The sequence below is a fragment of the Pantherophis guttatus genome, chromosome 4, assembly GCF_059756535.1.
Source record: "Pantherophis guttatus breed Tessera chromosome 4, ASM5975653v1, whole genome shotgun sequence".
Taxonomy (NCBI): domain Eukaryota; kingdom Metazoa; phylum Chordata; class Lepidosauria; order Squamata; family Colubridae; genus Pantherophis; species Pantherophis guttatus.
The window spans coordinates 48326337-48353737 of record NC_142066.1 but is presented as its reverse complement, the minus strand read 5'-3'; the positions used below and the strand labels follow the sequence as shown (position 1 = coordinate 48353737).

At 37.3% G+C, this 27401-nt stretch overlaps 2 protein-coding genes across 3 annotated transcripts in view; one reads left to right on the top strand and one right to left on the bottom strand.

The window, feature by feature from the left end:
• The window catches only part of MLLT6 (MLLT6, PHD finger containing), a 180112-nt gene extending 167974 nt beyond the window's left edge, over positions 1 to 12138 (bottom strand). The window contains exon 1 of the mRNA XM_034415653.3: positions 12074 to 12138. The gene's annotated coding sequence lies outside the window, so the exon portion shown is untranslated. The remainder of the gene's footprint in view (positions 1 to 12073) is intronic.
• Positions 11471 to 22781, top strand: EPOP (elongin BC and polycomb repressive complex 2 associated protein). Of its 2 annotated transcripts, XM_034415656.3 has the most exons (2): positions 11471 to 13779; positions 21255 to 22781. In XM_034415656.3, coding segments are annotated over exons 1-2 (1719 nt in total). In that variant the 5' UTR covers positions 11471 to 12062; the 3' UTR covers positions 21257 to 22781. The 2 variants fall into 2 exon arrangements, with proteins under 2 accessions (XP_034271547.2, XP_087748234.1); XM_087892108.1 differs by lacking the exon at positions 21255 to 22781 and having other exon boundaries at positions 11474 to 14034.
• The last annotated feature ends 4620 nt before the right edge of the window (positions 22782 to 27401 follow it).

Here is a 27401-nt window from a genome sequence, read left to right as displayed (position 1 = left end):
CTTTAGATTTCGTCAGCTGCCATATATTTCAATCCCGTCTGTAGCCTTGATTCAGTGTTTTAGAAGATTGAGCTATTTTGTATATGGCCAATGATATATTGTTCAATTTATCTCCAGTGCAATAGAAAGATGTACTACATCTAAATGAACATTTGTTTCACTTAAGAACAATACAGGAGAGACTATCCATGTCAGGATTATACATTAGGATGGATCATTGATTTGTTCTAAAAAACTTTCTCAAGACTTACCTGTCCAGAAGTCCCATCATCAACATAGAATTACGTCTGAAATCTGGATTCTGAGATCAATTATTGCATATTTATATTTACTCCCAGGTCTGTACAAGATTTAAACTTATAACTTTTTTATTATAAAAAAGAAGAAGAGAGGAAAAGAGTCTTCTGTAGAGCCACTATTGTTTTCTTAACAAAAAAAAAAAAAAAAATCAAATAAATGCTTCTTAGAGTTATTTTACTTCTGGACTTGCACTGAACCTCTAAACTTCTGGTAGGCAGCCAGGCAACTAATGATTTTCTAACTATGTATTTTCTCTTCCATATATATAGAAACAACTTCTCCTCACAAAATGTGTCCACACGGAAAACAAAATGTCAGAGCTCAATCCATTTTAATGCATATATTTTGTTTTAGTAATTTAGTAATGCAAGACTGTGCTTAGCAATGTAGTACAGGCAGCAGTCTACCACATAACATCAATATCAACAAATCTAAGAATTATTGAGAACAGATACTTGTTATCTCCTTCCTTCCTTTCTTTCTTTCTTCCTTCCTTCCTCCCTCCCTCCCTCCCTCCCTCCCTCACTCACTCACTCACTCACTCACTGGAGATGGGATGTTTCTTAGAAGACCCATAATTTCATTCTGATATTTTGGCTTCCAGTTAAAAAAAGACATCTACAGTATACAAACCTTCAACTTTTTCCAAAATGTGCCACCAAACTGCACTTTTTACATTGAAGGTGAAAGCTATTAAGTACATTTAATTCATCATTTCACTTTAATTAATTAAATCAAATTTAGTTTTATCTTGGGCCATCCCACTCATTCTGACAGAGAGAGAAAGCGACCTCAGTCTGGAGATTGTCTATAGTGAATTCATTTTTTAAGACTAAAAAAGAAAGAATTGAAAATGGGAAAATTAAGCTAATATAAGGCATTTTGAACAGCTGAGACAAATGCAGAAGGAAAATGATGAGAAGGGCGAGTTCTTTTGCATTATGCCAAAAATGACCTTGTGGATATTTATACAAAAGTCTCCACATAAGGGAATTCAAAAATACCATAAATATGTTTGCCTGGTGAAGCTGTTTGCCTCCAGGTAAGCCTTTCAAAAGGGAATAATATTCACCTGAAACTTCCCTCATGTTGAAATTCTTCAAATACTATGGAACAACATTTTAGAGCTGCATTCAAAGCTATCTTGCTTGATCGAATTGTCCTGCGACATTATTTAAGTTTGTAATTTCTTGCCATTAAGATTTTATTGATGTTTCTTTAAGATACCCTGTTTTTCTTCTTTTGATATTAGCATCACGGATTCCCAGTCCAAAACATTAAAAAATTTGCATACTCATTCTATGCAAAACAACACCCCCCCTAACCTCAACCCCTCTGGATACCACTTTTCATTACCACAACTAGAAAACATGCAGACAAATAAGTACCAGCAAATATTGCCTACATACATGACAATCAAATTCATTATATATTATTGGATTGCTAGAAGTGAGAATTGGTACGCTTATGAATTTGGATTTCCAATACAAGAAAGGAACATCCTGTTCCCTTAACTTTATCCTTTGCTATACTTTTGCTTCGACAGATCTACTAAGATAGTTCTTAATACACGTAAGGCTACATAATATCTTTAATATTTATGTGTGCATATATATACACAGAAAGAGGGAGAGATAAAACATTTAATTGATTCTCATGGAAATAAAATAGCTTTAAACCGCTTTTGTGATCTTGGTCCAGTGGGAATTCAGTTATTTTCTTGCAAACGTTTCATTCAGGTTCTTTGATTGGCCTGTTTAGTGACATTCAGCCCAACTACAGAATTTCTAAGACTATTCCAATCAACACTGATGGGGCAAGCCACTAGAATGTAAACTGAGAGCCAACCCTACTTCTTATTAGCAGAGATGGTGTTACTTAATTTCTTCTTCAGTATACGGTAGATTATTTACACTCTCAACTCTGTAAAGTTAGAGAAATCTTAGGTTTTCAAAATCCAGGCCATTTTTTAAAAAAGACATTTTTATTTACTTTTTTACAAGGACAGTAGAAGATATAATTCCCCCCTTTATAAAGGTCCCAACTAAGTTTCATATTGGAATAGATAGGCTTATATGCAACTGAATGGCATGATATTGATTTTTCTTCTTGGCTGAGCCACCAGAAATAAAGTATGTGCCCTCCCTAATACAAATAGCCCCAGTCAATGTGGCCAATGGTAAGCATACCAAGAGCCACATGCGGAAAGGATGTTGTTCAGTGCTGGCTGAGGAATTCTGGGAGTTGAAGTCCACTCATCTTAGAGTTACTAAGGTTGAGAAACACTGGCTTAGACGTAAAGAATTGAACACGGGGCTGGGCTCTGTAGCTGCAGCTGATCTACAATAGTTGCAAAATTATTAATCTGAACTGGGTAATTTGTTAATATACCTGGGTTTTGTTTGCTGCATTGACATTCAGTCTATTTAGATTAAAGATTTAATCTAAATAGACATGCTTCCCCAAATATTATGTTCTCTCTTATGTACTGTATTTTTCAGAGTATAAGATGCTCCGGACTGTAAGACACACCTACCTTTTTTGGTGAGGAAAACAAGAAAAAGAAATCTGCCTCTGCCTCCCAGCAATTTTGCCTCTTTGCAGCAAACAGCAAATAGCCTGCTTTACTTTCATTTTCGTTTTCAACATAGCTTGATTAGCACAAGAAAAAAAAAATCTGCTCCCAGCAATTTACCTCCTTGAAGCAAGCAGCAGAGGCCCCCGCAAAACAGCTGAGAGTCGGGAGGCTGACCCAATCAACTTGTGCTAATTAGACTGTGCTGAAGCTGAAACAAGCTGTTTCTTCTTGCTGCTTGCTGCAAGGAGGTAAACTGCTGGGAGGCAGAGGCCAAAGGGTGGGGGCCAGTTGGTGGGTGGGGCTACATTCGGTGTATAAGACGCACCTACATTTTCACCCCCTTTTAGGGGGGAAAAAGGTGCATATTATACTCTGAAAAACATGGTACTTTATACAACTTGCCTTCCTCCATAAAATAGTTAGGGATGTGACTTTCAAGGGAAGATTCCACTTAGTGGGGAAGCTTAGCCATACATCAATTCCCTAGAGAACTTCCTCAGCATCACTTCCTGGTCTTTTTAACATTGGCCAGACATTTTATTCATCTATGATATTTATAAAGTCAGTGTCCCTCAGTTACATGCATTTTGCATTTTTTTTAAAATACTGTTTCTACAGAGACAGAAAGTCTTGTTTGTGCTGCAGATCTAGGCAGACTTATTTGGGAATAATTTTCATTGGACTCCTGAGTTGTAGCACATAATTTCAATCTCAGGATTCCAGTTATGATTCTCAGCAGATAATAGAAAAGAATTCTCTCTGAATAACTGAGAGGTATTGCCAGAGAAGGTAGACAGTATGACTGAGAGGAGAACAATCCCTAAATCCTTTCTGGATAAGACCGCCCTTTGGAAGAAAGGTCCTCAGGGACATCCAAGAGCAAGAAGCACTTTGCTCACACTTTCTAGGCAACAAATTAATGTAGCTGACTGTAGCTTTATGCAGATGTTCATCTGACCTACATAAATATCCAATTAACTCCAATGTTTCTTTTCCAACAATTTGATTTACTGGCAGCGGGTGCTGTTCTTTATTTTACAGCTGAAAAAAATGTGTGCCTTCATTACATTAATACCCTACCTTTACTACAAGGAGTTCAGGAAATGGACATTATCCGTTCTTTCCTTATCATTTCAGCAACCTGTGAGATAAGTTAGATTGAATGTTGGTGACCAGCACAAAGTCACCATTGAATTTCACAGCTAAGCATGGATTGGTTCTTCAAATGGATGTCTCCAAATCATCCATGTGAAAAACTTAGCTCATCAAAAAGCCTAAACAATGTTGATTACAACATCCAAGATTCATTATACTCTGTATCTTTGTATTCCTCAAACAAATCCTAGAAAGATAGTTGCTGATTCATCTACTTTACATATCTGGAAAGTCATACTAAGACATCTGACTATACCCGGATAATACCCAGGTCATGATTTTGAACCCTTATCTTAAAAAAAAAAAAAAACCCCTCACAAAACTATTTATTTCAATTCCCATATGTGGAATTTGCTTTTCTACTTTGATTCCTCGTTTCCCTTCAAGGTCTAGCTTAATGGGACAGGTTGAAGGTACTTCTTGATTTCAATTCCTACCTCACCAAGAAGTGGCTACATGGCTATAGGCAAGACACTAATGCAGGGGTGTTAAACTCAATTTCATTGAGGGCCGCATCACAGTTGTGATGCGGCCCTCAATGCCGCATCTGACTTCAGAGGGCCGGGGTGTGTGGCCAGGGAGCGTGGCCATGGTGGGCATGTCAAAGGCACCTGTGGTGGCCAAGTGCTAAGGCAGGACTTCCCTGAGACCATCCCTCACTCTCATTATAATCTATCTTCCTTCCTTCCTTCCTTCTCTTTTTCCTTTCCTCTTCATTCTCCTTTCTTCTTCCTTCCCCTCTTTTTCCATCCTTGCTCTCTTCCCATCTTCCCCTCTTTTTCTTTCCTCTTTCCCTTTCTCCTTTCCTGTCCCTTTTTGCATGCTCAAATGCAAAAGGGGAAGCATTTCTCCTTTTGTTTTGTTTTTAGTTTGTTTTGATAGCCCTCTGCCAACAAAAACACAGCCCACACCCCATTTTTGGCCGTGATGGCCTCCTACAGCCTCTGCCAGCAATAACTGAGCTCTGTTTTTGCTGGCAGAGGCACTGTGGGCCGGTCCTTTGCTGTTTCCAGGCTAGCCCCATGGGCCAGATCTAAGCACCCCACGGGCCGGATCCGGCCCCCGGGCCTTGAGTTTGACACCTCTGCACTAATGGTTAAGTGTAATACATGGATAACAATACTGACTTACATTGCATGGTGACTTTGCAGAAATTACAGAACTAATATATATGAAACACTGAGAGAGTACTACTTAAAAATCCAAATAAACTTTATTGTTTTTTCAGCTGTTTAACTTTCAAGTCCTATCATGGCTTTAAAGTTACCCATCAAAGCAAGACTTTCACAGTTTGAATTAATTTTTAACTTCCATGCTTAAGGAGCAGTTTGGGGCAACCTTTCCCATCCTGCTCCCCTCCAGATGTTTCGCACTATAAATCCTTAATCCCAAACCAAGCCTCTTGAAGGCATGAGTTTGGAGAAGGCTGTCTTTAAGGGCACACAGCTTGTGTTCCTTTACCTTATGTAAAAACCCTTTGTGGGGCTAGTTTATCCCCAACCTGAGCATATGAGATTTTTTTATTCTTTGCAGTATACTAATGCTGAAGTAACAAATGGTCACTGTTCATTTTTGCAATGCACATGATAAAATGAAATGTGACAACAAAAGTTCTGCTCTTTGTTTCAAACAGACGTAAGCCAGCTGTTTTCATATGAAACACTATACAGCTGGAATATCTACACAGATGAATGGTTTGGTCCTTTTATTAGGGAAATTTGCAGTAACTATTCTAATGAATTTGTTCAGGATTGTTTCGCATCCATAAGGGTCTAAAGCAGGGTACTCTGGATTTATATAAACTATAAATCCATGTGCAGTGTGAAATCCCAATCTGAAATCGACGCTCATGCTAAAAGATGTTAAAATTTGTTCTAATGCCCAATTCAGGTTGCACATTTTTAAAAAACTGCTATGTGGAGGTGATACGGTTTGCAAACATAACAAAAAAGAGAATATCTATAGCTCAGGGTTGAAGTGAGGAGTCCTTAGTGCTCTCTAAGCTTGGTTTTCTTGCAGATGTATTGTCATCCAAACTAGGTAACATCATCTGTGTTAGACTAACTGGGATGATGTTACCTCATTTGGTTAATGAAATGTCAGCAAGAAAAGAAACCAAGCTCACAGAGCACTAAGGACCTCTGACTTCAACCCTAAACTATAGATATTCTCTTTTTAGTTTTGTAGTCTGATATATCTGAATTGGAAAAACTGATTCAGAGACAGGTGAATATTAGCAATTAATATCATTAAATCCTCCAAAACTCTTAATACGTTTGTGGTAGTGTATTTTGTAACAATTGCTTAACATGGTGGACATATAAGGAATGACACACACTTGGACCAAATCTGGATTAACATTGAAGAGTATGATCCTGAACTATCATCGCACACAGATCTCGATGGCTCCTAAGGGCTACGTCACATAATACACAGAGGAAAACTAAGGCTGGGCACAAAGATACATTTAGCAGAAGGATGCAACCCTAGCACTTCAGTAGTTGTGTATAGATTGTGTGTCTGTCAGGCTCTTGCATGTTACCTTGTTAGGTTAAATATCTGAAACATCTCATACAGAAAATGTTAAGGAAGAGCATGTGTTGATTTCTCTCCAAATGATTTGATCTAATGACCAAATTGGATGAATAAAATGTGTGCCTAAGCCCTGGTTTATTCAAGAAAAAGGAAAAGGAATTGCAGATTAATTTTAAGAACTAGGGGATTTTAAATCCCCACCAACTATTTATTTTCTTGCATTATGAAACTTCAGGCAAATTTTGCACAGCTGAGTTTACTTTTATTATATGAGCTTAATAACCCAATCTTGCTCTTAACATCTTCTGTGTTCTATGTGATTTAGGCTTAAACACAAAGCTCTGCCAACTTCATGCCTTTTCTGACCCTTTGCAGGAAGTAAGACACAAAATGTAGATTACTGAATTGTGTGCCAGTACAATCTCCAATCAACTGATATCAGAACAGCAGAATTATACTCATATTGAAACTAATTTTTTTGATTAAAAAACCGTACACGTTCTTTGGCTAAATGGACGTTGATAGGAAGCGGACATTGGAGAGAAATGTGTTCTGCTTCCTTTTAAAAGTATGTTCAACTTACAACCACCAAAATACATTTCACATTTCCTACCTATAAATTATAGGATATCTTCATCAAGGAGGGAGGCCCTCAAAGTGCCTATAAGGCAGTCTTGCGGAGGACAATTGGTGCCATCCTTGGGAAGATGTGTTATGCCAGGCAGAGCAAGGTGGATGGGAGATGGAGGCACAAGTTGCAAGATTTCCAGTTACCTTGAGGAGAAGACTTTCCCAAGGAACTGTGCCCAGCAAGCAAATTGGCGTCACTCCACTTCTTCAGGATGCTTGCAAAACTAAAGCAGTTTACAACTCCAGCTTCCCAGGAAAACAAAAAAACATCAGGAATCTTCTCACTTCTGAAAAAAAAAGACAGGCCCTTCACTTCCTCCCCTCCCCTCATCCAGCATCGCCTCTGTGTGGAAAAGAAAGAAAGGGGAGGGAAAAGGCAGGGGGAGTCTTATTTTAATCGGCCAGAATCACAACAATTCAAACCAATGGGTGTAACACAGCTGAATCCATATATTTTCTGTCTATGAAAGGATCGGTTTAAATTTTAGGGTTTGATTTTTATTTGGAGAGCGATAGAAGGAATTTTCTTAGGGAAATTAAAACTGTTTAGAATTCTTAGCTTTCGTCAATGCCGTAAAGGTTTCCTCTGCTGATTTCCACGTTTTTTGGATGTATTTAGAAACAATGGAAACACCAATTGGAGGGTTATTTACATAAATGATTAGAAATACATGCAAATGTTGGACTCTATGATTGTCATTTTTACACTTCTGTTTGTTTGTTTGTATGATTCACAAAGTTGTCACTTACCAGGAATTGCTTCAATTAAGTGACATAATAGTAAGCTTTAATATTTAAGATTGCATTTTTACTCACCATCATTTGGTTAGTTTCTAAATATTGTTACAAGAAAGCGATACCTCCATATTAAGAAAACTCAGGCTGCAATTTTATGCATATTTACCTAGAGTATGCCCCAATGATTTCAGTATTATTTCTGAGACGACACAGACAGAATTGCACTAATAGGATCACAATTTTAAGTGAACTCAATAGAAAAGACAGAGGCAAGGATGTCTATGTCAGGCTTTATGTTAATATATTTTAATAGATTTTTAAATCTTGTTTGTAAAAGAGATTTAGACTGTAATATTCGCAAAATGCAAAATTTATTATTGTATTTTCTTTAAATATTGTTTGATGCTTGTAGCCTACTTTATAAAGTAAAGGTAAAGGTTCCCCTCAAGCAATTTTGATTCCTTTTCAAGATTTAGTTTTTAACAACTAAAACTTAACTTCTTACCAAATCTCCATGAAATTATTTTTAAAGACAAAAAGAATCCTATGTGGGTAATATTTGCCGAATGTCTACCTATGGAGAGAAGACATTGGGGTAAACATTGTTACAGTAGGGAAGGAAGATAGTTAGATATTCATAATGTCCAAAAATAGCAAAAAGCAAGCTCTAGAAACCTTTTGAAAGATATCAGTGGTTTTTCTAAAACCTACATCAATAGAATAGCAGCCATTCTGTAGAATAGAAAGCTGAGGTATGAAAGAAAGAAAGAAAGAAAGAAAGAAAGAAAGAAAGAAAGAAAGAAAGAGTAAGAGTACAAATTTATGTTTAATCTCTGCAAGATTTGTTCAGCACTGCACAGCACTAATTTCATTCTTAAAAAGGGGACATGTTCTTCCAAATCATGAATAAAAAATTAGGACGCTCTAGTGAAAAATTTTGCTGTGCATCCTCATTTTGATTGTTCAGCATTACTTTGTGACTTAACTTGCATTAGTTTAAAGGTAAAAATGACAACATTAAGATCAACTAATAGTGTATTCCCTTACGGTACAAAGGAAAACTCATTTTCTTCAGAGTATGTTTCAAAAAAAGTTGTTACTAAACACAAGAATAAAAATGATTGCAAAAGGAATAGATAAATGCACAGACAGAAGTATAATCAAAAATTCCAAAATCTTCATCTCCTTTCTCATTCAATGTATTTCCAGACATCAGTAGGTTAACCTCCAGATAAACTTGGTAAAATGTGTTTAAAGTATGTTGAGCCCTGTTATATTATGGACTATCACTTCAATAGAGAACAAGGGCTAGAGAAACAGAACTGACACTCTCCAGAATACAGAGCAACTAGTGTGCAAGCTTGAACATCCCAATTTCCTACAGGGGCACAACTCATCTGCTCCAGCCATTTGTGACACAATACATTGTTCGTTCTTATGCAGGCTTCTTCACCCTTGATGTAGTAAATGCACATTTAGAAATCCAGTCCTACATTGAAATTCCACTGGCTTGATAGAATGAATTAAATCTATCACCTATGCATTCTCCTTCACTGGAACAAAACATTGCTTGAGTATCCCTACAGTTACAACATTCTAATGATTCTGAACCCATTTACTTAAAATAAATTCCTCTGAAATGAGCAAGTTCAGGATATACAGGTCTATTCAGAAGTAAAGCTCACTGAAATACATAAAACTTACATCAAGGTAAATATGACCAAGAATTCTTCTTCAATTAGGATTATGCTATGATTCCTCTTCTCCTCTTAACTCCAACAACCTGTTGGCTCAATAGAGGCAAATGCGAATCATATGCCAAAAATGTATATCCTTGATACCATACATATTGAACCAGATTTATAAGTCATATAGGTATCAAAGCTGAAAACATTCATAAACAGTGTCGAATATTTGCCTATCTGATGAGAAGTCCCTCATGTTAAAAATGAAGAACTGGGAAGAGATTTTGTAGAATATTTATGAAAGCCAAAACTTCCAATTTCAGTTGGTATGATTGGCATCATTGGTATAGATGATTAAAAGACTTATATTACACAATGGCAAATGCTTTTGGCAATTGATTTTACAGATTTTACAGAAGCATACTTTGTACTTATCAAACACAAGAAATTACTTAAGATGTATAGGGCAACTATAAGAAGGAAAATGTTATGAAGAATTCTATAAAGAAACCAACTTAGGCAAAAGGTAAGGTGAACGTGTGTAAAATATTTGATGTGAGCTATGAATCAGGCAGTCCCTATGGATGGATGGAATCTGATATGTACCTGGAGATGTGAATTTAATTTTCTTCTGTTTTAAGGGGGTTTAAAGTATGAAAGGACATTCAATGCAGTTTCAGAAATCAATGTTTTTCTTATTCAGGGTCAAATGAATTTATTTTCACATTGGCTTTTTCATTTTTAAATCTTGTATACATCCTGCTCTGGGCTTTGGCTACAGAGCTGAAAATCAATCCTTTTTTTTTTTTTTTTTTTTTACAAAACTCACATTCTGAGTGTTTTTGTAGATCTTCCATTCATTTCATGTCATGTAGGACAGGCATAGCCCAGCTTCCTCCTCTATTATGTTAAATATGTTTTTAATATAACATAATCCTATGAATATTTATCCAAGAGTTTATCCAATTGTATTTAAGGCAGCTTACTTGTAGGATATTGTATGCAAGATTGGAATTTAAGTTCTGATGAAAACTGCAATAATCTTCCTAGGAAAATAATAATAATAATAATAATAATAATAATAATAATAATAATAATAATGGCAATAACTGTGATGAAAAACAAAATTATTCTGAGAGTTAGATATCTATACATCTTAACAGAGAATTCCCTGATCCTTAAGAGCCTTCTCTCAATCTTTAAATATTAAAGAAAGGCTGTAATTGTTGAAGATCGATTTTTAAAATTTGGCTAATTGTTGCTTCTACCACAAGCTTATTTTTGCAAAAAAACAACAACAACAAAAAAACCCATGAATGCATGTCATTCTTGAGCAGAAAGATTTAGGGGCAAATTTTAAAATTCATAAAAATATTGGAGCAAATTCTAAAATTAATAAAAATATCAACACCCGTATTACAAAAATCATTTTCAAAAAAAAGATATTATTTTTAAAACTAGACCTTTAGCTTTATGTAAACATACCTATAGATTGTGCAGAGAGAAAATGCTTCAGTTCATTGAAAAATGAAAAGATAAATAAATATATTCTATAAAAATCGGCAATACTGCAGTTTTCTTCCAGATGTGAATTTCAAAAATAAGATAAGAAGGATTAAGTTTCAGGAATACAAGCCAATGTATATATGGAATCACACCTGTTCAGATATATATATATAAAAATATTCCCATTCATTTTCTCTGAACATGCACCAGTATGGAGTATATGAAACTCCTTTCCAGCTTGGAGGAGAGTATCGGATTGACTTTTAAATGAAACGGGTTTATATGTATGTATATATATATGAGGGTTTAACACAGGGGTGTGTGTTAAATGTTGGGGGTTTTGTGACATCACCAGGTTAAAGTACCCAATCAGCTTGCACTCTGGAGAAAATTATTTAGTGGGGTGTTTCCTACAATATACTGTACTCAAGTCTCTTAAAGAAAGAAGCAGGAAAAAAAGGTGGCCATGCCATGGATTTTGGTTGGTGTCTGGGGGGCCTGAAAACCCTGCTTTTGCTGTTCAGGAATGATTCTTTGCTCAGAAGCTTGCCTGCTTTTTTGTAAAGATTGGACTGATTAAGAGATGGGTGAGATGATTTCTTCGGTGCCCCTCCCGGGCAAATTTGATTCCAAGAAGAAAAGATATGAGGAGGAGGAGGAGGAGGAGGAGGAAAAATAATAACCCGAGAGAAGACATTTTTCTCCTTTGGACTTCTCTGGGGATGTTTACAGAGTGGAGAATAAAGCGCTGGGAAAAGAAAAGGCAGCTCTGGATCCTCAAGAGATGCATTTGAAAGGAAAATTTCTCTCAGCGATGAGTGCTTGATTTGGGAGGGGGGAATAGATGGGAAATGGGAAGAGGTTGGAAGAAGAGCCGTTTCTACTAGCTCCCCACTGGCGGCCTCCCTGCCTCCCTTTTATTTTTTATTTTAAACATGTTTCTGACCTGCGGGATGGCTCCAGCTGCGGCTTCCGCTGCCACTTCCATGGATTACAATGGAGATTTCCAAGCTGGTTATCAGGAAATCGACGGCATCAATTTGGGTTACCTGCAGATTAACGGCACGAAGATGTTTGCTCTGACCCAGGTCTTCAGCGACCTTTTTAAGAACATTCCTCGGGCCGCTGTGAGCAAAAAAATGGAAAGCCTCAAGATCCAGAGTCGCCGGTGCGACCTGAAGGAGCTGCGCACTCTCAAAGCCATCCAGTCGGTGCCGATGCGCGCCGTCAAGTGTTCGCTCATTTCCAAGACTGACCTGGAGGCCCTCTGCACCTCCTGCAAGGCCTTAACCCCCAGGAAGAGGAAGAGGAAGAGGAAAGTCAAGAGGAGGGAAGCCGAGGTCCTGTTCGATCGGCCCCGATTACTCCCGGCGTATGACGAATCCGACCACCACGCCTTTCGTGCCAGTTTGGGTGCCGGCTGCGCCAAGCGCGAAGCGCTCTTCGGAGCGCCATTTGCTAGGAGCTATGAGAAAGCTGCGCCGCCTTCCAAAAGCTATAGCCGGAACAGTAGAGCGCAGCTCCTGGCCGGCGTCCTCAGCGCTTACCCCGGGGACTTGCAATTCCTACACTCGGCAGTCAGGGCGCACGGAACCGGTCAACCGCCTCGCGAGTCGGAGATCGGGCGCCCCAAGCGCTCCACTTGCGGCTGCCTGGCCAAGAAAGGTCGCTCAGCCTCTATCGCCAGCTCCAAGAGGCAAGGTACGTCGGCTGGCTATTCCAGTGATTCGGATTCTAGCGGCGCGTCAAGCCCGGCAAGTTCCAGCGATTCTTCGGAAGATGAGGAGGAAGAAGAGGAGGAGGAGGAGGAGGAGGAAGACGATGAAGAGGAGGAGGACGAATCTTCCTGCAGTAGCGAAGACGGCAGCTCCTCCGGGTCAGAAAGTAGTTCTCTATGCAGTGGCGACTCGGTGCAAAGCACGAGATACAGACAGGCCGCCCTTCCCCGGATCCCTCCCCAAAATGCATCTTCCCAAGTCTTCCCCAGCGTGGCCAAAGCACTGCGCCCAGACCCGAACTTGATCTTTTGGGCCAGGACGTTGTGCGCCTCCACTTTGGAAAGTTTCAAGCCGGTTCCTACCACTACGCCCAAGGAGCTTCAGCAGGACAGACGGGAGACTCGGCGTTCTGGTCCGGTCAGCCCTAGCGAGAGACCGCAGCCAAAGAACGTAGGCGTCAGGGAGGCGTCGGAGTTGGGAGGCCAGGAGGGCGAAGAGGCCGACTTCCTGAGCATTCCCGATGGTGTCCGAGCCGGTGAGCAGGATAAAACTGAGGAAGCTGCGCTTCAGCAGACTTCCGAGGAAGGGTCAGGCAGAGGGGCCCATTTCGACCGGCTTATCAGGCAATCGAAACTGTGGTGCTACGCCAAAGGGTTCAACGTGGATGGGAAAGGCTTGCGCAGAGCCGAGCAGGCCAAAGGGTGTTCTCCCACTTCCAAAACTGGCCTCCTCAGCTTGGCCAACAGACCGCTGAAAGGGAGCAGCGACTCGGAAAGGAGTGCCAGGAGAAGTCGAGTTGAACAGGCCAAAGGGAGGCCCCCCAAGATCCCGAGGAAGAAGACCCCAAAGGGGAGCACCCCGCCTTGCAAACGCTTGCTCAGCACCAGTCCCGGGCCTATAAGGAATCCATTTACTTTGATGGGCACTTTTCCATGTACGCCTGCGTTAGTTGTGGGTTCCGATGGGGATCTTTGTCCTGCATCATCCCTATGCGTCAAAGACTCCTGTGCCCTCTCAAAAACGCACCCACTTTGGACCTGGCAGCTGGGGGGCAATGCCATCCCCATGCCTCCCAGCCTGAAATTCCGGGGATATGGTTTTGAAAAAGTCTAGAAGGAAGATTTTAAATTAGTTTATGTACAACAATTTGTCTTTTGTGGAGGGAACAGTGTGGATGGGAAAGGAAAAATAGAATATGTAAAGAAAAGGAAAATGATCTTGCAGTCTCAAGTACATAAACTTGGGAATAACCTTTTTTGTTTCAGTGGCCTTTAATTCCAAGTCAGGTGATAATAGCAATTGATGATGTTTAAACTCATTTGCCCCAAAGTAAGACTGGCTGAAATAGATAAAAATGTTTTTTAAATAGAAAAAGTGCAATCAAATATATAATTATTCAGAAGGAATTGTGGGATTTAATTATGTGTATAAGTGGCTGTAAGTTTGAAGCCTGAAAGTTTTCAAAAGAAGAATGGATATTTGATTCCCAAATAGCTCAAGTTTTTTTTTTTAAAGAATCCTGAAAATCTCCATCTCTTGGCATTTCTGACATTCCTTTATTTATACCAGTGGCTTTGTTTTAAAGAGCCCATCCAATCAGTAATTCTTAATAAAATTGCACACCTTTAAAACTATAGAAATTTAAATCTTACTTGACAATGATTATAGGGAGCCAAAATAAATGATTAAAAAGAAATGTTGAGAATAAAAGTAAGTAACTTGAAAATAAAGTTGAGTATAAATAGCTAACTTCTATGCTTTAGTTGGGGATACAGTGTTTTTGTTCATGTTGCACATTTATATCGTAGGGAGCTGCAATAACAATAATTAAAAAAAAAAGATACAGGCCTTTTGGAGAAAATCTGGTCTCCTTTCCTTTTAACATGCAGTGGTTTGTTCCATGCTGCGAAATTTGGAAAAGCTCTGGGGGTGTGTTGTAGGGAATGAGAAAGTTTCTGGACAAGGCTCCCCTCCCCTCTCCAAGTGAAAGACCCTTCTCTTCTCCCCCTCCCCCATTAGCAAAGTTAAAAGTATGCTTTCTTCCCAGCCCCCAACTTTCTTCCTTAATTTGGAAGAGAAATGGAATGGCCTTTCAACTGCAGCACATTAAACTCATCAAAGGATCACTCCCCTCCCCATTCCATTCACTTCCTGATTAAAACTTAAGCAAAGCCAATCTGACTACTTTATCCCCAATACCAGAACTTTGAGAAGAAGAAAGAAAGGTCTCCACAGTAGGCTTTTTCTTCTTCTCTTTCAATAAAGAAAAACAGGGCAAAATTATTTTAAACAAAAGTAGAAGCAAAATGTCCTTATCTTTCCTGCATGAAGGGAAAAAAGTTCTTTAAATTTTTGCATCTTTTCAAGCAATTGTATATTGGTTAATAGATCCCTGACATTAGTAGCCCAAAGTAATATTCTGTTTATTTAAACATTTGCTGGAAAGAATAAATTGGATCCAGGGGTAAATTTGAATGAAATACAGATGGACAATTTGATCTCCAAAGTGAAATGTAGAAAAGAGGAATTCTTTTGTCTTTGCCACAGAAAACAAGTGATCTCTTTCTCTCATGCAAATAGTTCTTTATTGTTTCATGTGTAATATACCCCTTTGTCTTCCAAGATTTCTCTGTGTCACCAAACTCAAATCACCAAACTCAAATTCAAATTGAAATCTTCATTTCTGAGAGTAGACAACCTCTATGACTGTAAGATATATATATATATCTTCAGTTTCAAAATCTTATCTCAGGGAAGAAAGAGTTCAGTTGCCCGTAAATAGATCTGGCCTTGCTACACAATCCATAAAGACCACAAGCAAAAACATTGTTTAAAAGTGCAAAACAAATTTAATTAGGAGGTAAGTCCTTCTAGGAATTACTGGACCTTAAACCCTTAAGTCTACATGATTTTATCTATAAGTAAGCTATGCATCAACTGACTTTATTCCCAATTGTGCAGCCAAACAGTAACATATTTAGGAATTAGATACCAATATTTATCTGCATCTATTATTAAAATAGGTTTTCCGGAAGAAGGGGACAAAATCTTATTGGGGATGACTGGGTGGAATGAATTGATTGGAATGCCAGATTTTATCTAGAAATTCCAGCACTTTGAATTTTACAAATTGATTTCTAAGTGCAACAATGAAACAAACCAAATATGGAATGTATAGAAAATGTGTATAATTTTAAAAAATAAGACTCTCATCCAGAACACAATAACAAAAATCCCACACTGCAAATTCTGCTATTCCCCATTTTGGTAATTATACGGTATTTAAATTTTGCAGCTAAATTACACTTTTTTTAAAAGGTTGTGGTTATACTGTATTCTCTTTTACATGGGAGTAAGAAGGATTGATCTCAACAGAATCTTATTTCTAAATAAAGCTTAGGATTATTGGGTTAGTTTTGTTCACCTTATAAGCCTGCATTTTTGTTAAGTGGGAGATGTTTTATTGTCAAAATTGTTCTCAGTGAAGAAAGGGAGATATTCTGTTTGGTTTTTTTTTCAAAAATCGGGCAATGCAGTGTCCTTATGCAGTTCCCATTCATTGTGTTTATGCAGAAGAGCTGTCCATTGAATTGTGTGAGTCCCAAATATTTGAAAGCAACAAAGAAAGAATGAGAAAACCTGGTTGTTCCTGGGGGCATTACATAACTTAAGGCTTTGTGTGAAAGAGCTGAATTAAGAATTTCCTGGCTGGCAGCTCGCTCTCTCTCTCTCCCTCCCTCCCTCTCTCCCCCTTTCTCTCTCCCCCTTCCCCCAGTTTTGAGCATTTATTTGGTATGAATTAGTTTTGCTAAAATATACAAGAATATAAATGACACAAGTTTTCAGGAAAAAAACATCTAGATCATTGTCTTTAGAATTCTTTCATGATGGATTAGAAAAGCGACCAAGGAAGAATATGAAAGAAAGCAAAGGAGAAAGAATTTTTTTTTTGCAGTTGTCTTCACTTGCAAACCCCACTCACCCAGCCCAGTCATTTATTTCGGTGTTCAAAATATAAGTTCAGTTTTGCTTAGGATAAAGGAGGGAGTCCCTGTGTTTGCCAAGCAGGATGCAGCATTAGTTGCAGGCTGACTATTCATAGGAATGTGGATTTTGATGGAAGCCAAATATTGACATACCTCTTCAGTTTCTCTCCTGAACTTCTCACTGAGCTTTGCATATAGGAGCCACACAAATAAAAAGAAAAAAGAGATCTAAAATAATCTATGAAGAATTGGTTAAAATGGGGAAAGGAAGCTGCTTCCAATCTCATATTTGCACCATAATCCAGTTTCTGTTTTCGGGAATAAGTCTGAAGGACCCATCTGTTGTAGGGTATTGCTGCTGAAGAGAGGTGTGGATATGTGGGTGTGAGTATGAGACAGAGAAAGAAATTGCACCCCCATGGTGCAAGGCATACTTGTTCCCTCTCTAATACAACCAAGCTTGTATTACTTTTCTGAGGCAGTACTGTGTTATATAAACTGCCTTCTGGTTCTATGGATCAGAGTTGAGTTGCAATGCTTCTCACCCCACTCCTTCTTTACATAAAATAAACTTACCATCCTTATTAAAATATTAGAAAAGTAGTAAATAAAAAAGAGGCAAGGACAATCAGCAGGGAAAAAAATCATTTTATATATTAAACCAAAATAATCTCACCTCTGCTTCTCAGTCAACCTATTCAGCTTCCCACATTCATTCTATTCTGTGTAAAAGCTACTAGCATGTTCTGTCACATAAACCTCTAGCAAATGATTTGGAGCTGAATTGTTCCCAATCATTTCAGTGGAGATCCTTCCCTTTTGTGCTGAAATGCTGATACAGTTGCTAGTTCATGGTTCTTAAAAATGAAAATGCCCCTTAAGACATGCAAACATGATGTAGTGGTATTCACACTTGTTTGTACATGTCAGGTAGAACTCTGTATGTCACACGAATACAAATACTAGGAATAGAAAAATCATGTATGAATTAATGTGAAGAATACATTTTCAAACAATGAAAATAATATTGAAATTGCACACTCAGGTGAGTTAGTCTGACTGAATCTGGGGACTGATCTTTCTATAAACATGCTGCAGAATTGTTATGCTGGTTTTTCAGTACTTTATGAGAAACCTTTGTTGATTACAGTATAGGATAGTCTAACTCTCTAAATATTGTGGATGTATATGTCTTGTTGCTTATGTGGTTTACAGTACATGTATAAGGCTGCACCTATGCATTGCCAGGAAAGAAACAATTACATAGATACCCAAACACACCACAATATTGTAAAATTAAATGATTCTTCCACTCAAATGTATGTGAGGACAGGTTTTGCAGGTAATCAAGTTCTTTATTTTGAGTAGAATGGAACTGCTTTATGTGTGAGATTTGTGTGGCTGTAGGTGTATAAATCATTGTGATGTATCAGCTTAGACTGCATTCACAATGGATGTTCAGAGCATCAATAGGAATATTTTCACTCATGACACAGAATGTACATTTGATCTTGTAAGTATAATGCAGATATAATCCCACATTTCTTAACACACATAGTGGGTTTAACTCTGGCTCTGTTTTTCTATTTTACCTTCACAGCATTCACATGTATTGCAAGGGAGGCTCCAGGGAACTTCAGAGTTGTGTATGAAAATCCTTTGTCTCTAATGTCATGTTTTGATACTGCATTCAAAATACTCAGGCTACTCAGTGAATTATTGGCATGTTTTTCAAAATTGTCTGGGATAGTCAAATTCAATTGATGTGAAGAAAACCACAACAACTAGATTTTGATCTCCTTGCATGATACCTCGGATCAGTCATCTTTACAGCAATGACAATTTTTCTACAAATAGATACCATTTATGGTATGAAGGAAAAGTGATTTATAATATTTTATGAAATCACATTCCCTTGTGTGCATGTGTAAATACTAGTACATTTTTTCATAGAATGTGAAAAATATATTTTCCAATCAGTTGTACATTCAAGCCAGTAGGCCCTCACAATTACAACAGAAATATAAAGTTTCAAAACTTTTAATATCATGCATGTAAACACTTCCTTATAGAGAGACAGGGAATTTTTTAAAGTTAAACTTTAAAGCTTGTTTTCAAAAGTGGACATTAGTGTGATTCCCATGCAATGTTCTGCTAAAGTATGGTTGGTTAGTTTTGGATTTAGAATTATATATGAAGCCATACATAATAGCTTATAACATCTGCAAGCCAAGAACCCACAGATAGATCTACAAATCCTGATTCAGGGTTAGGTGTGATTTCAGCCATACTGTTATGCAGCGGTGAAATCCAATTTTTACTACTGGTTCTGTGGGTGTGGCTTGGTGGGCGTGGCAGGGGAAGGATACTGCAAAATTCCCATTCCCTCCCCACTCTGGGGCCAGACAGAGGTGGTATTTGTTGGTTCTCCGAACTACTCAAAATTTCTGCTACCGGTTCTCCAGAACCTGTCAGAACCTGCTGAATTTCACCCCTGCTATTATGGTATTTATTTCAGGCACATAGATCTTAAAAAGAAGCACTATCTAGAGAGGCATTAAAGTTAGATTTAAGTTAGCCAGGTGAAGCTACAATCGCATATTCAATACATTTACCATGGAGTAAAAGACGAGGCTTGCCTTGATCTAAGCTTGATTCCTAGTGACATATTTGATATACAGAAGTGATTTAACTTTTCGTTCTTCTAGAGACTTTTAAAAAAATATTCCAGTTTGTCTTATAGATCAGGTTCCAAAAGGTTTGGTTTGAAAGGCTTATTTCTTTTAAATCAGTTTGAAAACTTGGAGAAGTCAATTATCAATCTTGTTCAACTAAATGAGTTGAAAGTAAGGATATATTTTGTATTGGATAGTGCAACCTGATGGATGTAAACATGGATAATTAGAGGCCTTTCTTGCTGAAATTCCAGAGTTGCATTGTTGAATTGGACTTTTTAATCCCAGGAAATAAATATATTTTAAAGAGGTCGTCTGGAGTTCAAAGGAATATTTTCAAATCATCTAGCATGATTCTGAGTGTCTGTGATATGCACTGACTTGCTGCTTTCAGTGAAACATTTCTAAACATGATTGAATGCCATCTTAAATTCGAATATACACGTTTAGTTTCTTCCAAACTGCTGGCAATATGGCCCCAGATTTTTGCTGGAAAATATGCCGCAAAATAAGAGGCATAAAGTAAAGCTTTATTATGCAAGATTAACAAATGAAACTATTGTGGGGTCAATACCTACATTGTTGAGATATTGTGGAAAATGATATGCATCCAACAAACCTTAGAACAACGCTGTAATCCTATGAGAAATTTCTTTCTATCCTTATGTATCCTTTCTACCATAAAAAAATAATCATATGCAGAGAGTAAGGAAACTGATATTTGGTTGAGATTAACATAAATTAACAAAGGGAAAACATGTTTTTCAGATAAAAAAAAGGAGGAAGCATTGTTAATAATTCAGGTCACACATTTCCAGCAAAGAGTTCTTTAGTTTAAGATGAACTTTTTCCATAGTAGAAGTCATAGGGTAGACTGCTCACTGATGTTTGGACCCAAGTACAGTAAATGAAAGCTTTCTCTTGGGAACAAGCCCCTTCCATTACATAGATCCTTTTAGAGGAGGACAATCACTTTAGAATTCACATTGGCCTGTAATGGGGGTATTCCAAATCGGCACAAGACGGGGGGGGGGGGGGGGAGGGAAGGGAAGGATTTATCAAGATTGGTAGTACTGTTGAGTCAGCCAACCTTTTATAATGGAAAACTTTCTCTATCAAGGGGAGAGGAAAACAACTACTTATTGTAAAGTTCTTTCAGATTGTAAAAACTCGGGTTTGGAGGGTTTCTTTTCCAGGGATTTTTTCATTGCAGAGGAAAGATTCCAACAGAGTTGATTAGAAGATTTACACATATCTTTTCCAGTTGCTTTTCATAGCTGGCTAGATAGAATAAGGTAAAACAAACTTCTGCTTTCATTTAAATCACTTGAAGCCGCTCAAGAAAAATATGGGAAAATAAACTTGAAGGAAGCTTGTAAGAATGTGGAAGGGAGGGAGGTGAGGTTGAGTGGTTAGGGGGAAGAGGAAGCATACATCTTCATAGCAAGTCCCCCTTTCTCCTCTGAAGTTGAAATGTAAAGATATTTACATTTCTGCATGTCTGAAGAAAGGAAATGATCAGTACTACAAATAAAATAGCATCCTGTGAATTGCTCTAATTCCAGTTGGTTGTATCTGAATTTGAAAGAATTTACATCGATGGGTAGAACTTTCATTGGAAAGTTCCCAAACATAATTCTCTGAATCCTATGAACTAGAAACAGGTAAATTTTAAGAAGAGTAGAAACTATTTTTTCCAATAAACTATTTTTCCTTAAAAATTGATTCTCCCTTTTGACTGTGTTTAGGAAGAAGTGAGAGAGGTTTGTCTTGGAACACAGCTAACAAAACAAAAGCACAATGAACTAGCGTTTTCACCTTTATTCGGATACAGAAATGTTGGACAACTGGTTATGATGGAAACTGTAATACAACACTACTGAAATATTCCTTGTTACTGGAAGGTTGTACACAAGAAAAAAGAATATTTTTCTTTGTCATCTCCTTCAAGCTGGCTGGAAAAGAAAGGGAATAAAGGTGGGCTTTATGTAAATGAATTTAAGTTGTATATACTGTATAACCTCCACCGTGCAATCTGGAACCCTAAGTAAATAAAATAAATAAAAAATGTATTTTTAAACAACAACCAAAATAAGTGTGTATTCGACTTTTTAAAATAGAGACATTGATTATATCAGGCTACAGAAGGATTTGTGTGTGTGTGTGTTAAGTTAGTAATTCCACTTTTTGCTGTAGATATAAAACAACTAAAATGATTGCTGGATCAAGACTGAAATCTTAGTTAAATTAGGCTTTCTGAAACCAGTGGAATTAAACCTAGGTATTATAAAGTTCTTTCATTGATCCTGGGATTATAATTTAAGTGTCTCTAAAGTTATATTCAACTCTGTTTTATTTGTGGAAAACATGAATGTTAGACTAAGCTTTCATATTTCAAGCAACATTAAATGTATTTTGGGGCAGCATAATATTTGGTACTGATAAGAAACTTGTTTGTATTGAACTGAATTGAATTGAACATTTGTAGTCCTTAAGCGGTCAAGAATATTGAACTGAATTGAACTGAACATTTGTAGTTCTTATGTGGTCAAGAATATTCCAAATTCATTATGTAGAAGATGAATATTTTCATATTGTTTTCCAACATTTAATGATATAATCAACCTCTTACTTCTCACTTTTGCAGCATATTAGAAGAGTTCCAATTTCCAAAGTTCTGCCCTGTAAATACTAAACAGGATTTGGTTTTTTTTAGCATTCTTTTTATTAAAAACAATGGTTCCATTACTTTGGTAATACTTTTGTCTGTTTGTTGCAAAGAATCGAACTTGGCTGTTCTTTACTACCAGTGCTACAACCTGCTATTTAGATATGTTCAGTTGTGCTATTTCCAATTCTGTGTCTTGTTGCAAAATAACTAGTGAACTGAATTTGGGACTAGCCTGTTTCTTTATATATTTTAAGGAGCTAAAAATAAAATGCAGTTACTCTAGATAAGTAAAATGTGCATCAGATTGTTTTGTTTTCTGGAAACTATAAGAAATGACAATACAAGGAACCTGATGTTTATAGTGAGCCCAAAGGGGAGAAAAAGTATGCCACATCATTATAACAATAGCATGTAAGCCTCTGTGAAAACAATTCAATGTATAGATTTCTTCAATTTGGTATCTTCTAAAATGTATAGAATTCTCATAATTCTGATGTAGCATAGCAATTTGAAGATTCCAAGTCAATAAAAACTATATTAAAAGTCATGCTAGTGTATGACTTAGTCAACATGTATTGAATTAAAGGTAAAGATTTCCCTCGAACATATTGTGCTAGTCGTTCCTGACTCTAGGGGGTGGTGCTCATCTCCGTTTCAAAGCCAAAGAGCCGACGCTGTCTGAAGACGTCTCCATGGTCATATGGACGGCATGACTAAATGCCAAAGCCGCACGGAACGCTGTTATCTTCCCAACAAAGGTGGTCCCTATTTTTCTACTTGAGTTTTTTGCGTGCTTTCGAACTGCTACGTTGGCAGAAGCTGGGACAAGAAACAGTAGCTCACCCCGTTATGCAGCACTAGGGATTAGAACTGCTGAACTGCCAATCTTTCGATCCACAAGCTCAGCATCTTAGCCACTGAGCCACCCTTAGTGTATTGAATTAGCTGGGTTTATTCAACACTGCATGCAATAAGGATGGAGGACTTGTAATGCCTCAATTAGGCAAACAAAGCTCCGCCTCATTTTAGCTTAGTGCAATATCTCAGTGAATTCTTAGTAGATTGGGAGCTAGAGGAAATTGATTCAGACTTCCTATACAGTTGCGAAGTTCATTGGACAATTTTGGGGCCTATAGTTCACATACATGTATAGGCTGCATTTATAAAAGATGCTAAGCCCGTGATGGCGAACCTATGGCATCTGTGATGGCATGCAAGCCGTCACCCCAGTTTAGCTCTGTTGCGCATGTACGTGAGCCTCCTGCTGGCCAGCTGGTCTTCGGGTCCTTGCTGCGCATGCACAGGGTGCATGCAGGGGCTGCGCATGCATGCATAGAGGCGGGGCACATGCAGGAGGCCACAGAAGCTTGCATGAGGTTTGTGGTGCATGCAGGGGGCCTGCACGCGCATTGCATTTGGGGGGGGTCTAATAAAGCAATTTGCATATTTACTCTGAAATAAACTTCAGTAAATTAGTTAGAATTGCATCCTTAGCATAGAAGAAAGTGGGCTAAGATCATTTCGGATCAAATGTACATTCCTATTTTTTAAATTTATTTTGCAGTGAAGCAAAATATCATCAAGAGAGAAAAAGAGAGATCTAAGTATCTTTACTTTACTAACTAAATTAGCTTACTGTAATTTTGGCTTCAGTCTTTCAATATTCTTTGACCCCCAATTGTTAAAAGAAGGGATAATCTTTACCTCTGACTGATAACTATAGTTCTCAATCTATTTAGAACTGTTAGGTTGAACTGCTGTATGAAGGAGGTTCTTCCTTTTAAAAAGAGGCTTTTCTCAAAATGGGAATATAGCAGACTTAGGCATTTCCTAAGTGTTTTTTATACTTTGTTGTTGTTTTTTATAGCATTGTAAATGTTGCAGAAGAGAAATGAAATAATTACATGGAAATTTATAAACATATCCACCTGATTTCTACTCCCAATTATATAGGAAATATTTTTGAAAGTTCTGAATCCTTGTAGAACAATTTTCACATCTTTTAAGTTTTTTTTTTATTTAAAAGAAACACGGTAAGCTAAGCTAAAAAGGGAGCTAGATCTTTAAGATCTACTCTTTTTAAATAGAAGCCTAAAATCTACCAGTCAAGTGATCCAAATAGTGTAGAAGAATATGTTGAAAATTCAAGAGCAGAATACATGTCAGGATACCATTTGTTCAGCTGGAGGAAATTCATTTTATCAATTATAACGGAAGTGCTGGTTTTTTTAAAATTTTATTTTAAGCTGATTCGAGAAAAACATGGGAACTGCTTCATCACCTCATTATCCACAGGCCTTGTCACTCCCTGGTCATCAAGCAGCTTTTTCCTTCCCCACAGGATTCAAAGGACATTTGTTCTCAATAGGGGAAAAGGCAGTTTGGACAGGTGGGGCTGCAACATGTTGGAGAAATAGGAAATCAATATTTACAGTATTAGGGTTTGAAAGCAGACATTTGTATCCCAGTATTTTGGAAAGCTATTGCCTTCTCTATTTTGCCCCAAATCCCTACTTACATTATTGGATGAATATGAATCTGTGTTACAAAGTAAGGATGATTAAGATCATGGGCAACTTCACATATCACACTGAATTATAACATGGCTTTGGTTTTGGTTATTATGTGGTATGAACATTACCAACTATAACTTATTCAATAAGCTAAGTTTAAACAAAACATACTTAACATACATAAGCTTATCAATATGAGGTACTCTGAACACATGAAATGTATTATATAAATACTAACAATTGTTATATTTAATCTAATATTAGAGAATAGTATTAGATTATTGTGTACAAATATTAGTGGTTTTTACTATCGGTATAAATAGTAAAAGGATGTAAATATTAATTTGGTTTACTTTGTTTGCAAGGACAATAGTTATGTGTTTTGAAAACGTCAACTTCATTTCAAAAAGTTCTGAAATCTAGCTTTCCAAAGAAAAGTGTATAATCCAAATCTACCATCCACAACAAGGTTTTTTGAGCTGCGAACCGTCCAAAACACTTTCCCAATCCTAACTGAAGAAATTCATACTCTTATTATATTCTGCTTTCGAACATCTTGAAAATAAAAAGACTAGAACTGTGAGATGTGATTAAATGTTAACCCGCCTGCAGCAAAACTTCAAGCCTGGCCACAAATTACATTTTACAACCGCATTCCACAAAAGGAGGCTTTCCCATTTCATGCAATGAGTTTAGCAGTCAGGTTATGGCCTCAAATGCAAGCGCTCTTTCTGATAGCCAAAGAAACAGGAAAAAAGAGGACTTGGAGCCTATTGATATGATGAGATGCTACAGAAAAGTGCTTTGCTATCTCAAGAAGGCCCTCACCTCTTCATGTTACTTTGTGGGTTTGATTATTAATCACAATTTGGATACACGCTGAGGAGTAGATTAATAGGAGATTTCATTCTATGTGGGCAGTCAGTAAATAAATTTCCAGAACTGTCTGTTAGTTATACGACCACTTTGGGGAGGAAACATTTTCTGTTTCTTTATCTTTGTTTAATAAATGTCAGAGACATTATTTCCAGAAGGGGGAAAAAAAGTTAAGGGAGGGATGAACGATTTGGAGAAAAGAAGAGAGGAGGGAAGGGGTGCAGATTCCTTATTTGAATGTGTTGTTTAAGTGTCAGTGATAAATTAGATAAAAGCAAGTTAAAAGAGTCAGGCCTTGGAGAGGGGAGAAGGAGAGCTTCAGACTCCTTAATCTAGGAGTGGTTCAGGGAGCATAGTGTAATTTGGGAAGGTTTTTTTTTTTTTGTAAGGATTAGTTCTCCTTAAAAGTCTTCATTTATTATGTTTACATAGAGTCAGTAGAGAAATGGGAACAATGATTTCTGACTGGGACATGAGAAGTAGTGTTTTTGTTTGCCTGCTTGTGTGTGTGTGTGTGTGTGTGTGTGTGTGTGTGTGTGAGAGAGAGAGAGAGAGAGAGAGAGAGAGACTCACTCACACATAAAAACGCTCACATGCCCTTGACTGTTTTGGTTTATCAATCTCTGATGAGCTTGAAATGAAAGGTCTCCCTAAACTCACACCCCAGGAAAAACTCTTTTATTTTCTTGCAGATAACAAAGGGGGCAGAAAAGAGAGGGGGGAGAGGGAGGGAGAGCACTGAAAACCTCACAACCCCTAACCCTAATAATCAGCCTGGAATTTTAACTTCAGGCTGCCAAGGTGCTATTTTTCCTATATCTGTGCTGTTAACATCTGTATGTTAATAGCGCAATGGACCTAGCTTAGGCAAATTGCAAAGAATTTACCTTAAATGAGGCCATATGGAAATAAAAGAGAAAACCAGGAAGGATGGGAAGGGAAGGGAAGGGAAGGGAAGGGAAAGAAGGAAGGAAGGAAGGAAGGAAATACAGAAATAAATAAATAAATAAATAAATAAATAAATAAATAAATAAATAAATAAATAAATAAATAAATAAATAAACGTCCTTAGAACAAATCTGCAACAAAAATGGGTCTCCTTGGAAAAAGACCTTTGAGAAACTTGAAAAATTTGAGATGAGGAGATTGCTAAGAATAAAACAATGCATTTTAAAAAATGAATGCCTCTTATTTGTCCTGCTTTCCATTTAGTCCATTTTTTTCTTTCTTATTCTTCATTCATTGCCTTTTTCTTTTCATTTTAATTTAAAGTACTGTTTCCTTTCATTTTAATTTAAAGAAAACATAATGTATCAAAACCTTCCCTTATCTAGAGCAAATTCCAATGTGAGTGTGTATATAGCATAATCTTTGGTGTGGAAGGACAATTTTATTACAGATTAAGAGTTTATAATATATTTTTTATTTTATGTTTCTATGGTGCCACAAGATCAGTAATATATCAGGGTAACAGCAAAAAAATATGCAATCAAAAATTGAACCAAGTACTAGCTGAAAGTCAAATATTAGAGAAAATGTTCAAATGAGTTCCCCAAAGAGCATAGCTCTATTTAATGATATTGTTGGGTGATAGTGAGGGAGGTGAATGATGACGGTAGGAAAGGGAAACCCATAATCATTATATACAAATAAAAACAAGAATTAAAACCTTTAATATGCAACATGTTGACAAGCAGTAATATTAAATTTGTAATTAGCCACATCAACAGATCAATGTACGTGTTTATATTGGATCATAGAGTCCATTTGGGAATTTATATGCAAGGTGGGCTAGGACTATAGCCAGAAGCTATACACAAAGAACTGTTTTCCAG